Raw genomic sequence first — 15,014 nt, 5'->3', positions numbered from 1 at the left:
CAATACAACTGTTGCGTAACAAGAAATCCCGCCTCAATGATGTTTGACATCTGGCTAACAAATTATAATCTTTCATGATGAATTCTAAGCTTAATCGTAAGTCAGTCTAATTTAATCACATTAGCAAAATAATCAGCTAAATCATGGTTCGTCATATCCAGCGTTGTTGCTTTTACAATTCACTATAAACCACCACCGTTCATTTGATAATTAACTATTACAGTTAATTAAACACATTTGGCTGATGTAAAAAAAAAAATATTGACATTCTGCATTTCTTGTATGTAACATATTTATTTAGTCTTTTTACTCTTCTTGGTAGCTGGTTTGATGATAGCGTTCCAGTAATAAAGTACCTGAGACAGGATAAGCGCATTGGCAGCTGTAGAGCACACATAAGTGAGAATCAAAATTGAATCGCCGGTTTCTTGGACAGAGGTGAAAATTCTAGCGAGAGAACCGAAGAACAGCATAAATGAAGTGGCCGCTGATAATTGTCCTGTATTTCCATTACGGTAATTCGTATAGGCTTGTATCACCTGAAAATATCAAGTGATTTGTCCATGCAATACTGAATAACCAAATAGTATCATTTTGTCGAGCAATCTGCACTGATTAACATGGACTACAGATTCCCACAAGTGATTTACCAAACAATTCCTCCCTAATAATTACCTTGCTTGTAAGGAGGATCGGGACATTCACAGCTTGCATGGACCACAAAATGTTCACAGAAGTTAGGCCACTTGTCAAAGTATACACAATTGCTAGATACCCAATAACAAATGCAACCGCTTGTTGAGTTGCACCGTTATAATGCATCACCAGAGCACCAATCGCTGCTGTTTGTAGACCCAATGATACTCCATCTCCCCAAGAACTGTGGGTGATATATAATGTTGAATATATTAAATTATTACATTAGAGGTAAATCAATGCAGTAAATAACTTATAAGAACAACAAAGAGCAAGTATAGAATTAATCGTGAGACTAATGTGGAAGATGAAAGTTTTTCCAAGTGATTTTGTGGAAGTGGATGACAAAAAAAAAGTTAAATTCATCGGTTGTGCGATTGAATTAATGTGAAAGTGCATGAGAAGTAAATCCATACCTAAAAGGAAATCCGTTTACAAAACTGTAAGCAACCGTAGCGGTGATGGCAAAGAGGTCTAGTAATACGCTGAAGATGTTTATACCCTGACCACTTTTATTGTTAGAGATTTTAACAATCTGTGGTAATTTAACTGTAAATATCAATCTGATAAGTAAAAGAATAGTGTATGTGGTTTCCAAAAAAAAAAATACCAAGTCATTAGCATGCAAAAGGTACCATTTTTAAACAAGGTTGAAATTAGCAACATTATCGTAACGAAACATAGGGGAAAAAATCACATTGTCTTAATTTTACAATGATTTTGATGGAACAAAGATCACGAAATATGAGTTTTTTGTTTTATTACGGTTTACTGAATGTCAAACAATTTTAAACTCGCGAAATAACCGTTTTCCTTCAGAATGAATCGTTACGATAACGTTATTAACTTAAATATGATACTTTCAAGCTATTATAACTCTGTCAGTGAGAAGACTAGTGGTAAAAGTCTAACCAAGAAATGATCCTGCTATAATTCCGATGCCCAGTCCCCTGCTGAGAGTGGATTTGAAGCATTCAGCTGAAAAATGATGTACATAATTGATTATTAAGGTGCAGTTTCAAATGCTTCTATATCTGCATTTTAAATATACCACGTTACAAATTCACGCATGAATTAAGGCGCAGCTTGCATCCACGTGTCGATTGTTGGACCTGCTGCAATGCTGCGCGATGTCACAAAGCAGTTCCAAGAATCCCACGATTTGAATTGATACTACAGTATCGTTGTGAGGCAACGCGAGATCGTAAATAAATTAGAAAACAGTTATTTCAACTTACGGTCGAAAAAATTCTGATCTTCAAAGTATTCCTCAAAGCATTTCTCCGTAAAAAGAACCAGCGCGGCTGACTTAAATGCCTCAGCCATGTTTTCTTATTGCCGTAGAACCTCTTGTAGCCTTGATTACCTCGAGCTGAATGGTGTGAGTGTGACACTCGTAACACGTCTGAGTTTTTCACTGGATGTGCCCAGTGCTGCGCACCAAATTAAAGTTCCCTAGTTTTCAACATACGCAACATACCTATAATGTTTCATGCTTGTGACATTGATAGAAGTGTGTATCAGCCGTCCTATCAGCGTAGCATACCATAATTTATAAAACTCGGTTGGAAATATTGAATCATGATAGATTGTTGCAAACGAGAGTTTAGCTTATACATGATTACTCGAGAAAGTAGGAGAAGAAACAACCGAGGGAAAACTTCAAATTAGAAACGCGGTATACAGTTTCGGATAGGGATTCCTGAGGAGCCTTCGAAAAACCTTGTAATTTACCTGCGCTAAAAGAAAATGCCATTTTATCACATGACAACTCTTGAGAAATTGCACACCATGAGAGTGTGAATTACAACGTCCGATCATGTCATGACACTATCCGGAGAATTTCGAAATAGAGGCGCGCGTCACTTGTATTTGTCGAGTGGGCACCGCCGACGGCTGGTATCAAGTGCGTTACGTCATTTGCGCATTGCGAGCGAATGGGGCGTAAAGCACTCTGTAGCCGCGAAGATACAAATCACGCTATTGAGTGTGCTCATTGTATTTGGAAGTGTATAATTTTCACTAACGTAACAGATTTAGAGATTATGATTGGTGTGAAAGTGATTGTTGTTTGACGTAACAGGGGAATTCACTACCCCTGAAGAAGAGGAAATCCACACTTATTGGATATTCTCAGCAAATATTAAAAATATGCTTGCGAAAATTATCTTTCAGATACACGCTGATTTGATTAATTTTTATTTACCAACCAACTGTTGTTTTTATTCATTTTTTTCTGAACATTAAACTCTTATTCTAAAATTATTTACTTTTCTTTTTTTTTATTTAAGGAAGGAATATACGTCATTTTATTTAATGGTAATTTTTCACAGCATGATAATGCTTGGTATATACATGTATATAAGGCTTAGACTATTACATACTCCAAGATATAAGGTACATGAAAATGAAAACATCTCGAAGAAAATATTTTTATTACGCTTTTCTCAGGCATTAAATTGCTATCTGCCAAAGTGTTGTAAAAGTGAAAACAAAATTGCGCGCGATAATGCTTTTGACACGGCTCCTCATATGTTGCGATTTGACCGTGACGTGTTTATTCAAGCCATCCACTGTTTCTGGATCAACCGATTTCTTTGTAACCTTTTTTTTCCTTTTATTCATGCACATATTTTGAAAATTGAAACAAAGTATTAAATACATGATAAACAAACTACAGGCATCCTTATTCGAAGAATTTTTACACAGCTCAAAGCAGCTTTATGAAATTTTCTCATTCTGCTTCTCTTTGTGGTTAACATCCCTGTTGAATAATTTTCTATGGTAAGTTCCATTAGACCTAATCTGACTTTGACTAATCAAGAATTAGTAATTAGTTTCACGCAAATCTGATTCGTTATTGACTTTGGCAAAATTTTCAAATTTGCTTCATGTCATTTCGATTTGTTTAATTCATTGATGAACTAGTTTCTGACTATTATCGTTATACTTGTGCTTAGAAGTCATTGTACAATTTTATTTTATAACTATTTAGGAACACTGACATTTTTGTGTTATTGACAAAATCTAAAACTGGTTTGTGATTTGTGAAACATAAATTTGACACTAATGAAAATTTTGCTGAATAAAATTCTGTGACATATCCCAAAAACTACGAGTTCAAAGAATTTTGCATAGATTTCCCGTTCGAAGTAAAATTCAGGTTAAGGTCATGTTCGAGAGTTTTCCAGAAAGGTAATCATTTTAGATTTTTCCTGTGCGGTATTTGATGTTTTTCTGATAATTCTGAAATCCTTGAGACCATTCCAAACAATTCCAATGCACAGAATTTTAATGAGTCTTACGGTGAATTTCAAAGAAACCTTCATAGATTTACTTCGAGTACCAGAAATTTGCACCGAGGTGGTATTCGTTTTAGTAAATGGGTCAAAGTATACTATGGGAAGATGTATATAGAGGGTTGATTAACCTCCTTCGAATCAGCGTCTTTCCATAGATATCTGGGCATGTATGAGAGCCATGAGGCGCCTGGTACGTGGAAGGACGACCCTTACCCTCACCCCACAAAACACCCAACCCCGATCTTATCCGACTAACCCAACTTGTCCTCAATTTCTAGCCAAGAACGTACTTCCGCGCCTGCGGGATTCTACTGGATTCCAACGGCCCTGCAGCACATGGTCGGCGAGGCGATCAGTTCAGCCGGAAGTGCGGCTAGTGGATCATCGTTCAGGGTATGAAATCAACAGTCATTTATGACTCGCAGCTTACAGTAACGTTAAGTCGGAAAAAAACTCGAGTCTTAGAATAGAATTTTTCATTCTAGGCTCGAGGAGTATTAATTGTACTTATGCCATGAGTAATTTTTTCGGGATGCTAGACTAGGACCTTTAACCACTATAGGGTGACCGAAATTAGATTTCCAAACACAGGAGCAGTCCAGAATTAGAATATCATGAACCAGAAGAATTTCTGCGGGTTCCGATTCAGATTTTAGTAGACGAAAAACGTGGAATCATAAATTATTCATAGAAAAGTTTACCCTTCGATATCGAGTGCGTTCTTCGAAAAGTACAGGAGAGCAATGACGCGGATTGACTTCTGCTGATCTTAGAAAACTGAATACTATATTTGCCACATGATCGCTTACGATGTGCAATTTGCCAAGGATGATCCGCATCAAATCGAAACGGCGGACAAAACTTGCGACGCCAAAAGCGAAGACAAGGATGAAAATTCGAGCACACAGGAAAAGAGCGATGCTACGATTAGTGACCCAAATACTGGAACCGAATCCATGAGTGGTATTGAATTTTTCATTGTCAATGCTTTTTGCCACTTTACTATTACGAAATATTTATTCATCGGCTAATGTATTTGAAATTTCGTTTACAGAAGGCGCTGCAGCATCAAATAATGTTCATTTGACTAACAGCCTTCCCCCGACACTTCAGGAACGATTTTTACGGATTAAGAAAATTGTCAAGGATGCTATTGCGGCGCATCACACGTTCATGATCTATGGAAGGTCGCGGGTTATTCGTGAGTGCATGCTTAAGAGGGGATGGTATGAAAAATATTATCGGAAAACTGGTAATGGTAAGAACTGCGTCTAATTCTGTTTCTTCGAATTTTGTGACACTGTAACTCACTGTCCATCGAAATTCAAAAACGCCTGAATTCGGTATGATAATGTATGCCTCCCTATGACCCTCCTCGCCCCTTGTTTTCAACAACACTATTAGTTGGAAGATATTCTAATGACTCTTTCAAAACAATAGAGCCTGCAGTTGAATCACTCATCACAAATTTACAATCTAAAATGATTCCGTACGAAACAAATCTTTTAGCAGATCAACACCTGAGTGTAGAGTCGAACCCAGTTGCGCTTCTAGCAGGGATTGGCGACTTGAAAGATCAACAAAGTGAGAATCTACTGATCTCGAAAATGCTGAGCAATCATGTGGTCGACTTTCTTTGGAATACTGGGTCAGAATGGCCGGGATGGCCAGCTCAGGACAACAAGTCGACAATCTTCAACAGATTTTGTCGCGCCGGTTTCACATCGAAAGTAAATTCGGTTACAAGTTTCACTGACAGAATACATAGCTTTAACACTTGTTCGAATCGACTTTTCAGAGCTTTGAAGCCTCGATAAAATTCATGCTATAATGAAATTAGCGTTTTACAATTCAATCAAACCTCCTCAAGCCGCATGCATGCGGTTCTAATCGATTCTGACAGGTTTAAAAGGGGGGTTGGGGTGGGTATGCATGCTAGAGGAAATGCCGCGGTATGTACGAACGAAATTCGGACTCGGGATTAAACGAATCACTCTTCAGGTGGGCTTGTGTTCGAACGTGAGGCAAATGCACTGGTATTACGAAGCGGGAGTGGCAAACACCCTCTTTCCACGATGTTACAACATTTGTCAGGGTGATCAAATGCATGCCTTCATCGAGGATTTTAGGTGAGGCTTTACAGCCAGGTCTTAAAACAATTTAATACCTTATTTTCCCCCAGTCTACAGCGCACGCAATATTGCAGAAACATTGTTACAATATTTTTTCATTCCGAGTGCAACATTGCGCATACGTTGCGTGGTGTGTTTGAAATACTTTGAACCTTGAAAACGTACGTTGCTGCAATGTTGTGCAATATTGCATATGGCAGTTCTTTCGAATCTCATTGAACATACTGCAAATTCTGATAATGGTTTAATAATATCACACTTGAGTTCAGATTCACTGCCTGTCTCGGCCTTCTGAAATGGTTGGTAGATAAAATAAATACCGAGGGAGAAAACGCAACGAGATCGCCAAACGGCACTATCCCTTTGAAGGCCTTGGACTTCGCGATCCGAAGATGCAGCGATTACATAGGTGCTCAGTCACACGAAGACATTGACCAAGAGGCCGAACGCGTTTGGTCACATCAATGGGATCAGTTCATCTGTTGGTACTACAAGATTATTTTGGGACAAGCTCTCTTTGTCCGTAACAACGTGCCGTTTCATGTGAGTTTGGAATATATTATAATTAACTGAAAAATTTTGTCAGTCGATTGAGTCATTCAGAATAAAGCTAAGATGCTTTGTAAAACTGCAGAAATATTTTCTTGCATCACGGCACATATTGAAACGGATTCGTAAATACTGGCCGCAATTAGACATGGATGGAATTATGAACGTTTGGATATTGAAACCGGGAAACAAAAGTCGGGGACGAGGGATCACACTGATGAACAGATTAGAAGACGTAGTGGCCAAGATCAACCCGGCAAACAAGTCTGACACTCGATACGTCGTTCAAAAATATATCGGTAATGGTTTTGGAAAAAATATTTACCCATCCTTGGATTTTTTACTATGAAATATTGACAAAACATATCTGGCTACTTGTTACAGAACGGCCGCTTCTCATCTACAGTACGAAGTTTGACATCAGGCAATGGTTTATCGTCACATGTGCTCAACCCCTCACCCTATGGATGTACAGGTATCGTTTATCTCCATACGTTATGGAACTTGTATCTTTATGTCATTCGTGCACGACACGTTTATAATGCTATACTATTGTATACAAACACCGTGCAGATTCTCATCGATCGAAATATGCACCGTTACGTGAGACTGTCTCTCAGGTTGGGCTGTAATTTTGTATTCGGCATGCTGTTTCACAAGAGTTTCTCCAATTATACTCGAAATTTAACTTGACATAATCCATCCCTAACTAAAGATGCGTCATTATCCCCTAATATAGATCGGCGATTAGTGATTTCTTGTGAAACAATGGGTAATTATAGTCTTACTCGCCCTAGTACCAGTAGGCACGCTCGTCCACTGGCACACATACGTATAAGCCTACATCAAATTCGATCCATTCGCGTTGGGAATACATATTTAGGACGGAAATATATATGGAGTAGTCGGGCTTCCGGCAATCCATCAATAAATTACCCGTTCCAAGCTCAGTTGTGCAGTGTGGCGGTTTATCGGGTTGATCTTCTAACCCAGTTTACATCATGCTCGTAGTTTACGTGTCTTAGAATAAGCATAGCAGCAATTATTCTGTCGTGCGAGTGGCTGTAATACCTTCTTTCATAACGATTTGTTAGTCGAGTTAAATTTCCAGGGAAAGCTATCTTCGGTTTTGCTCGCAAAAGTTTCGCCTTGTCGACTTCCACGAATCGATCCATCTCTGCAATCATGCGATTCAGTGCAAATACAAGAACAGCACTGATCGTGATCCTGCACTGCCAGCGGACAACATGTGGGATGCAACGACATTCAAGCAGTTTCTGAAGTAAACCCGTCGTTTAATTTTTTGCCCCGATTGATGATCTTCGTCAGTAAAATTGCAAGTTATTAACGTTAATCGTACAGAGCTCAGGGTCACAACGACGCATGGGACGAGTTGATCTATCCGGGGATGAAGCAGAGCCTGGTGGGGTCGCTTCTCGCTAGTCAAGAGGCCATGGACAGGCGGAAAAATAGCTTCGAACTCTACGGTGCCGATTTCATGGTTATGGAGGACTTCTCAGTTTGGCTGATCGAGATCAACAGTCACCCGGACATGAGCTACACGACCAGCGTGACGACGCGGCTTTGTCGCCAGGTGATGGAGGACACCATAAAAGGTAACTTCCAGTGATGTTGTCGTTGAATAGTCGGCACCTAATAATTTTTCACGTAGTTGTGATAGACACTCGAGAGGACAAGAATGCGGAGACTGGGGAATTCGAACTGGTCTACCGTCAGCGAATGCCCAGTTGCCAACCGTACCTGGGAGCAGCGCTTTCCCTTCAGGGGACGCGAATCGTCTCGACGGAGAAAAAGCCGAACACGTCTGGCCACGACTCGAAGCTGAGTCTTGTCAGCAAGTCCCCAGCTGTAAGTCGATCGATTCGCTTTTTGAATTTCGAATGCTCGGCTGATGACAAATTTCATATTTTGCAGACATGTATCACTCACTCGAAGTCAGCCGTTCATAGCTACATCGGTCCAGTCATCGTAGACCTCATTGAGGAACTTGAGATTCAGCTAGATCAAGAATTCTACGCCTACTACAAACTTGAATCCCCTAAAATGCGACAGGCCATAACTGCATCAGAAACTTCAATCGTTCCGCAGAAGATTCCTGAAACAGGGCCGAAAAGTTCCACGCGGACATCATCATCAGCCACTAAGACCAAAAATCCCCCTCAGGTCGTTGCATTTCTCTTTCACGAAAAATGTTTGACTGCATGTGATGACAAGTTGTGATTTAATCAAACCAATTTCAGGATAATTCCCCGAAGATGGAATCAGCGACAAAAAATACAGCGACAACTCAATCTGGAAGGCAAAGGTCCAGTCAACACACCGCCAAAGCAGTTGCAAACGGCCATCAAACACTCATCTCAACAATAATGGAACTCAGGCAACCCCAGAACACAGCCGCGACTGCCACAAGGGTGGAAAAACAGACGCAACAACATCATGAAGAAAAGGTCGGGCATCTTGTCGGCCCTTCTTGGCTTACTGACAAATTCGGAACATTGTATCTTACACATTTGACTTTTCCTCAAAAATAAAATCTCCTCAAGCATTGGAAAATGATAGGGTTGATGATCGCGCTTGTGTGATTGCTATGAAAAATTCAGAAATTTCATGAAAAAACGCATAAAGTATGTAATTTAATTATGCAGTAGCGTTACATAACCTCAGAGTGACTGAAAATCTGCTGCCATTATATTTACAGCGTTTTTATCAAATTTCCGAACTTTTCCCAATGATTACACAATGGTGATCGTAAATTCTATCATTTCACGAAGTTCGATGAGACTCATTTCTTAACTCATCACTTAAAAGAAGAAGAAAGTGTGAAGTATGACTTGTTGAACTTGTTAGTAAAATGGGAAGGTCCGGCATCATTTTAATGAGTTTTACTTGCAACCTCCTCAGATTATCAGCGCAGCTATGCAAAGTGCGATAAATAAGTACAAGAGAATCAATGCAAATACACCGGAACCAGCGACTCTCTCTACCCTGTTAGCGCCAAACCACCCCCTCAAAATAGTACGAGCACCATCTGGAAGAAACCACAACAGAAGTAGCCAACGCAAACAGAGTCATTCAAAAAAGACAAAAGTGTTGTCCAATATCACTGACATGTACGCCGTGGGCCTTGGTCTGACAAAATAGACGAAAGAATCATCTTTATTCTACTCTTCAGCAATAATGTGCATTCTAATTACTTTCCCTTTGACCAATTTCAGAGTTTATCTAATTCAATTCATGTACCCTGGTCAATAAAGAATATTATGTCTTATATATTTCACCCAATTTTCGTACCTAATTCTATTTTTTTTTTCCACATTTAAAATTTCGACCACAATCATGATGACTAAAATATTCACAAGAGTGTAAATAATTAAAAATGGTTTGCATCTGCTTTGTTACAAATTACAGAGTTGTCCTTTTTTTGTTCATTTATATGACGGACACAACGAAAAGTAATTATAAATAGGTTGCCATGAGGTTTGCGGTAGTGAAAAATCCTGTCGTGGCTTTGGCTTTTTGGCAGGTGGTGACTCGTAAGCCGTTGATGACGTATTTTTGCGCGATTTTTCTTTAATATAGCTTTCCCATGTATTTCGAGAACATTTGTATCTGTCTAACGCAACATCCATTGCCATGTCCAAACATTTCTCGACAACGGGATTTGTGAATTTTGGCTTCCTTCTTTCGATCGTTTTGCTCTCGATTGACGATATCGATCTTTTACGATCCTTCTTCCATTCATCGCTCATTCCTCGTAAATCCAATGCATCTCGAGGCGCCGATTTAAGACTTTGCTCTTCGGTTCTAATATTGTTTACGATTTGCTTTACCGTCTGCAAGATCCGTTTATTTCTTGCAACTTTGAGCATTTTCGCTTGTTTCCAAACTTCAGAAGATGTTCGGAATGCCACTTCGTCCTGGAATCTCACGACTCGTAAATTTTTTGGAGGTCTCACAGGGTTCGTAATATTTCCTACCTGCACCATGTTTTCGAAAAGTCGGTGGTTTTTCTGTACTACCTCTCGAGTTTTTAGCAATGATTTCTGTCGACGGTCTCCACCGGAAGTGTTTTTTAGTCCTCGTAGAATTCTTTTCCCTCGCTTCTGATTTCGATTCCGCCATGTAGTCCTTACTTGTTTCGGCCTTGACCATTGAGCGCCGCCACTTTCCGTTTCGACTATTTTTGAACATGGCGTTTTAAATGTCACGCATGGAATAGTTTTGAGCTTTATTCCCACTCGGAACAGACTGTTGCTACTGCGAAGTTTTTCCGAGTCTTTAGCATCATCAGACGGCCATTCGATTTCTGATTTCCTAACTATCTTACATAGCGTTGATTTCTCTGTCCCGTGAACAATTTCCAGTCTCACCTTATCATGGTCTTCTTCTTCAAAAGACAATTTGCTCCAACTCCTCGGCTTAAGCTTATCCTCGCATCGAATCTCGCTAAGAAGTAAATTTGCACTAATATTTTCATCCCCTTTTCCTTTCGCGGTTGAATGTCTCGTGTCCTCGGCCTCCACTTCAGTATTCAACGGCACTTTTCGACGCATCCGTAAAGTCTTACCCACCTTATGGCTGGGTGCTCGTTGAACGAGCCAATCTGTCATCGCTGGGCTTTCATCAAGATTGATAAATGAATGTTTTTCAAGGGTACCTCCTGGTTTTTGAAGTTTCAGATCTTCAGTTCTTGACCTTAAGCTTATTCGAGAATTGTCAGTAATGCTTGAAAAAGTCTCCAAATCATCTTCCCGGTCTTTCGTACTGTCTTCATTGATTTCATCGACATTCTCCGGCCCCCTCGATCTGTCCAGGGCTACAGAATTTGGTGCACTAGATTCTTCAAAACCATTCGTTGGCAAACTCTCCAGCCATCTTTCCACGTTTGAACTGTTGTCTGGCTCGCTGTCCGAGTCTGTGTATTCGTCCGATTGTTCGTATATTTTACGGATAGCTACGGGATGGAGCCCACCAGAATTTGATGCCTGTTAAAGATTGAAGTACAGCCTTGAGGTTCTTTTAAATGGCTCCGACGATACTAGGACCGAATACCCCAGAAATAATGTCCCGAGCTAAAGTGACCCTAGCAAAAACAACCCGAACAAAATAACCCCAAAAAGAAATGACCCATGACAATAATAACCTGACCAAAAATAACCCTCGAAAAAAACAATCCGAACACAAATAACTCTGCATTAAACAATCATAAGTAGAATATGATTTACAAGAAATATTACTGTTAATTATTGTTTTTACTAATTGTTAATACTGCATATGAAATTTAATTTAATCTAATTAATTTTTTGTCAATGGTTGTTATTGTTGTGGGTTATTTTTGGGGGGTTATGATATCTGGGGTATTTTTGTGTGGGCAGTATTTATACAGGGCATGAACGTTGCTCACCATCTTCCGAGTTTCCTTAGAGCATAACACTTACGGCAGTGTGAATTCGCTTCGATCGCTGTCGGAAATAAGTGCATTCGAAGTCATGTTCAGGACTACGTTTCAGAACTTGAGTGCTGGAGTTGGCCACTCCAACGGAAAAACCTTCGCCTGCAGCTCCATGTCTTCCAGTATTCTCGTGCGGCCCGCGAAACTCCATTCCAAGAGATGAATAATGCCAAAATGAATGTGTACGTTTTAATTTTCTTCCATAATAACATCTAAATTGACCTAAAATTTCTCCCCAAACGTTTTGTGATAGTGTGTGTCTTACTGAGAAGACTAAAAATTTCAGTAATTTTCAAGTAACTAATCGAAAATGATATTGGAAATGGGTGTCACGTTTAATACTGGTAACGGATCCTGATTACTGCTGAGCATTACTTTGTTTTCTTCTGTCTTTTGTTTCACAGTTAACATTTTTTTTATCACAATGCCACCCTTGTATTCATTTGACGGTACCGAGGTTGGAGTCAAATGAACGTGAAAGCAGCTGTGCTTGTAGGTAAATTATCGTTATGCGAGATCACTTCCGCTACGATATTTCCGGCTTAGCGTAAGTTTGTGACGTAAGAAAGGGGTTAAGAAAAAAAAATGTCATTGGATTAACTTTAAAAAACTCGTGTCAATGCGAACATAAAATTGCTACCACATAGTCAATGCTTCTTTATACCTTCTCCAAGTTGATTAAAAATGATAAACACTAATCGAAACAATCCCGACAAATTGCAGTTATTCAAAAAAAATTTTAGCCACGAATTGGTTGTGAAAGCATCTCCTTCATCAACATCACAACGTGGATATATAATCGATCCTGGTATTACTAATCCGCTATCGGAATTGACAAATTGTAGATGGCAAGTGACGGTAACTTCAGACAACTGCGTTCTCAAACAGCACTCTCGAGGTTGGCAGGTATGCTCATCAACAAAAAGCATTACTACAAAAAAGACTTCGTATATTTTTGATAGTTCTAAACTAGAAACTGACCACGACCGCTGGGTCTTACCAACGAGTGGAAAAGTAAACAACGTGATATAGATCTAACTTACTCAACTGATCTTGATCGAAAATGACGCTCATTCTAGGTATGTCCTAAAACTGAAATCGAATGCTACAACGCCGACAAAGATGAATTCTGCAGCGTGAAAAATGAACAACTGTCTGGAAAAAGTGTGACGACATCAGGTACCATGGTACACACAACAACCAGCTACCATAATTCGAATTTTCAAGAGTGCTGTGAAGAAGACAGTGAGAAGTCAGGAAACGGAAGTATTTTATTCAAGGAGTACTTGAAGTTGTTGGCCAATGGTGATGCAAGATTGAATTTCATTACAAGGCTCCTATCCCAAGCCATCCAAGACCGTAAGATGTTTGTTATTTGCGGACATTTTCCATTGCTCAGGAAGCCGTTGATGGGGAGGGGATGGTTGGAAAAAAGAACTGTACGAAAGATGATGTCTATGGCCCCTCAATCCAACATCGGTAAGGAGTGTAACAAAGCGCTCATGTCCATATCATCAACGTTTAAATGTATTTCATCTGACATCAGATGGGTTTGCACCATTTTCAAGGTGGCTTGGAACAAGTTGAAAAATTACTGAGGAATAACGTTACTAATTTGGTTTGGTATACCAGTAAACACTCGCCTACAGTCAGAGTAGACGAGAGAACAATGGTGAACAAATTTTCCGGATGTTATTTCACGTCGAAGGTAGGCTTTTTATGCATGCAATGTCTTTTGATCATTATTCTCCAATCAATGCGCGCCGCAGGTTGACATGTGCAGCAACTTGGAGAATGTTTACTGGTTCTACGAGTCTGGCGTCTCCAATATACAGTTCCCACGATGCTACAACATATACCGCGTAATAAGAAATTTTTTGCTTTTCGTCCATTAGCACGAGAATAAATAAATCAATCCCCACACTTCCAGCAGGCTTCACAGATGTCAGACTTCATGGCTGATTATCGGATTACTGCATGCTTAGGAATGCTCAAGTGGTTCTTATCCATTGCCAAAATTACTGGGGCTCAGAGTGCTTGGATAGAAAATGGTAAAGTTCCCGTCTCGGCTGTTCTCTTTGCTCTGGAACGATGTACCGAATTCATCAGGTGCTACGAACTCTTCCAAATCAAGTGCATATTTTCTATTCTCCGGTAACTTAGTTGCTTGATTCGTCATAGTGTTCATACACATGAAGATATCGATAGGCGAGATTACCGAGAAGTGCCAGTGGAAACTTGGGATCAGTTTTTAGATTGGTATTACAAGATAATACACGGTTACGATATGCTGAAAAAAAATTCAAAAATTGACATAGATGTGAGCATGCGTGAATTAAACTCCTCAGAATCCGTCAAAGGCTTGATACTCCAATATCCGATGATAATAAAATGATTTCGCAGGAACTCTTAGCGTTTGCCGACAACATTTTGGCCGCAGTGTCGAAGTTTCGGCTTCAAGAAAAGCTTGACGGAATGCGAGGTATTTGGATACTAAAACCAAGTGATAAAAGTTTAGGGAGAGGAATTGTTTTGATAGATCGTTTATCAGATATTCTGAACAAACTGAGCTTGACAGCCAGAGAAGGCATGCAGTATGTCGTGCAAAAGTATATAGGTAAGTAGATTAAGGTGATATCATAAATCCCAACCATTAGAATCACTTGTTTTCAGAAAAACCATTGTTAGTTTACAACAAAAAAATTGACGTCAGACAATGGTTCTTAATTACAAGTACACATCCACTGGTCGTTTGGATGTACAGGTAAGAGTTTGAACACGTATCATATATTTTCGATCTAGATAATATTTAATACTGAAAGCTAATAAGATACGCGATATCTTTTGATTAATCGTCTACCT

At 39.5% G+C, this 15,014-nt stretch overlaps 3 protein-coding genes across 3 annotated transcripts in view; 2 read left to right on the top strand and 1 right to left on the bottom strand.

Moving 5' to 3' along the window:
* LOC124299244 (tetratricopeptide repeat protein 14 homolog) overlaps nt 1–12,662 on the top strand; it is a 28,143-nt gene extending 15,481 nt beyond the window's left edge. Inside the window, exon 15 of the transcript XR_006906968.1 lies at nt 12,649–12,662. The gene's annotated coding sequence lies outside the window, so the exon portion shown is untranslated. The remainder of the gene's footprint in view (nt 1–12,648) is intronic.
* Nucleotides 147–2,087, bottom strand: LOC124299245 (mannose-P-dolichol utilization defect 1 protein homolog). Its single transcript, XM_046752319.1, has 5 exons — nt 1,935–2,087; nt 1,609–1,674; nt 1,113–1,245; nt 676–880; nt 147–539 (listed from the first exon to the last, which is right to left on the bottom strand). The coding sequence occupies exons 1-5, from the start codon at nt 2,020–2,022 to the stop codon at nt 294–296; spliced, it is 738 nt and encodes a 245-aa protein (XP_046608275.1). The 5' UTR covers nt 2,023–2,087; the 3' UTR covers nt 147–293.
* Nucleotides 3,869–9,962, top strand: LOC124296905 (tubulin glycylase 3A-like). The gene is made up of 16 exons (XM_046747312.1): nt 3,869–3,891; nt 3,984–4,088; nt 4,277–4,391; nt 4,826–4,961; nt 5,053–5,256; nt 5,508–5,728; nt 6,000–6,127; nt 6,400–6,673; nt 6,765–6,978; nt 7,064–7,154; nt 7,791–7,961; nt 8,042–8,295; nt 8,352–8,548; nt 8,615–8,863; nt 8,941–9,147; nt 9,602–9,962. The coding sequence occupies exons 1-16, from the start codon at nt 3,869–3,871 to the stop codon at nt 9,839–9,841; spliced, it is 2,829 nt and encodes a 942-aa protein (XP_046603268.1). The 3' UTR covers nt 9,842–9,962.
* Nucleotides 12,663–15,014: the final 2,352 nt, after the last annotated feature.

This window comes from Neodiprion virginianus, chromosome 2, assembly GCF_021901495.1.
Source record: "Neodiprion virginianus isolate iyNeoVirg1 chromosome 2, iyNeoVirg1.1, whole genome shotgun sequence".
NCBI lineage: Eukaryota > Metazoa > Arthropoda > Insecta > Hymenoptera > Diprionidae > Neodiprion > Neodiprion virginianus.
This window is presented reverse-complemented; position numbering and strand designations above follow the sequence as displayed.

Excerpts from the sequence above, each read along its gene's own strand:
- LOC124299245 (XM_046752319.1), bottom strand. The coding sequence starts at position 2,022 with ATGGCTGAGGCATTTAAGTCAGCCGCGCTGGTTCTTTTTACGGAGAAA. Across the intron at positions 881-1,112 it reads GTAAACGGATTTCCTTTTAG|TTCTTGGGGAGATGGAGTAT; the intron begins GTATGGATTTAC and ends TATCACCCACAG. Across the intron at positions 540-675 it reads CGATCCTCCTTACAAGCAAG|GTGATACAAGCCTATACGAA; the intron begins GTAATTATTAGG and ends TGATATTTTCAG.
- LOC124296905 (XM_046747312.1), top strand. The coding sequence starts at position 3,869 with ATGTTCGAGAGTTTTCCAGAAAG. Across the intron at positions 4,962-5,052 it reads TGGAACCGAATCCATGAGTG|AAGGCGCTGCAGCATCAAAT; the intron begins GTATTGAATTTT and ends TTTCGTTTACAG. Across the intron at positions 9,148-9,601 it reads AACAACATCATGAAGAAAAG|ATTATCAGCGCAGCTATGCA; the intron begins GTCGGGCATCTT and ends CAACCTCCTCAG.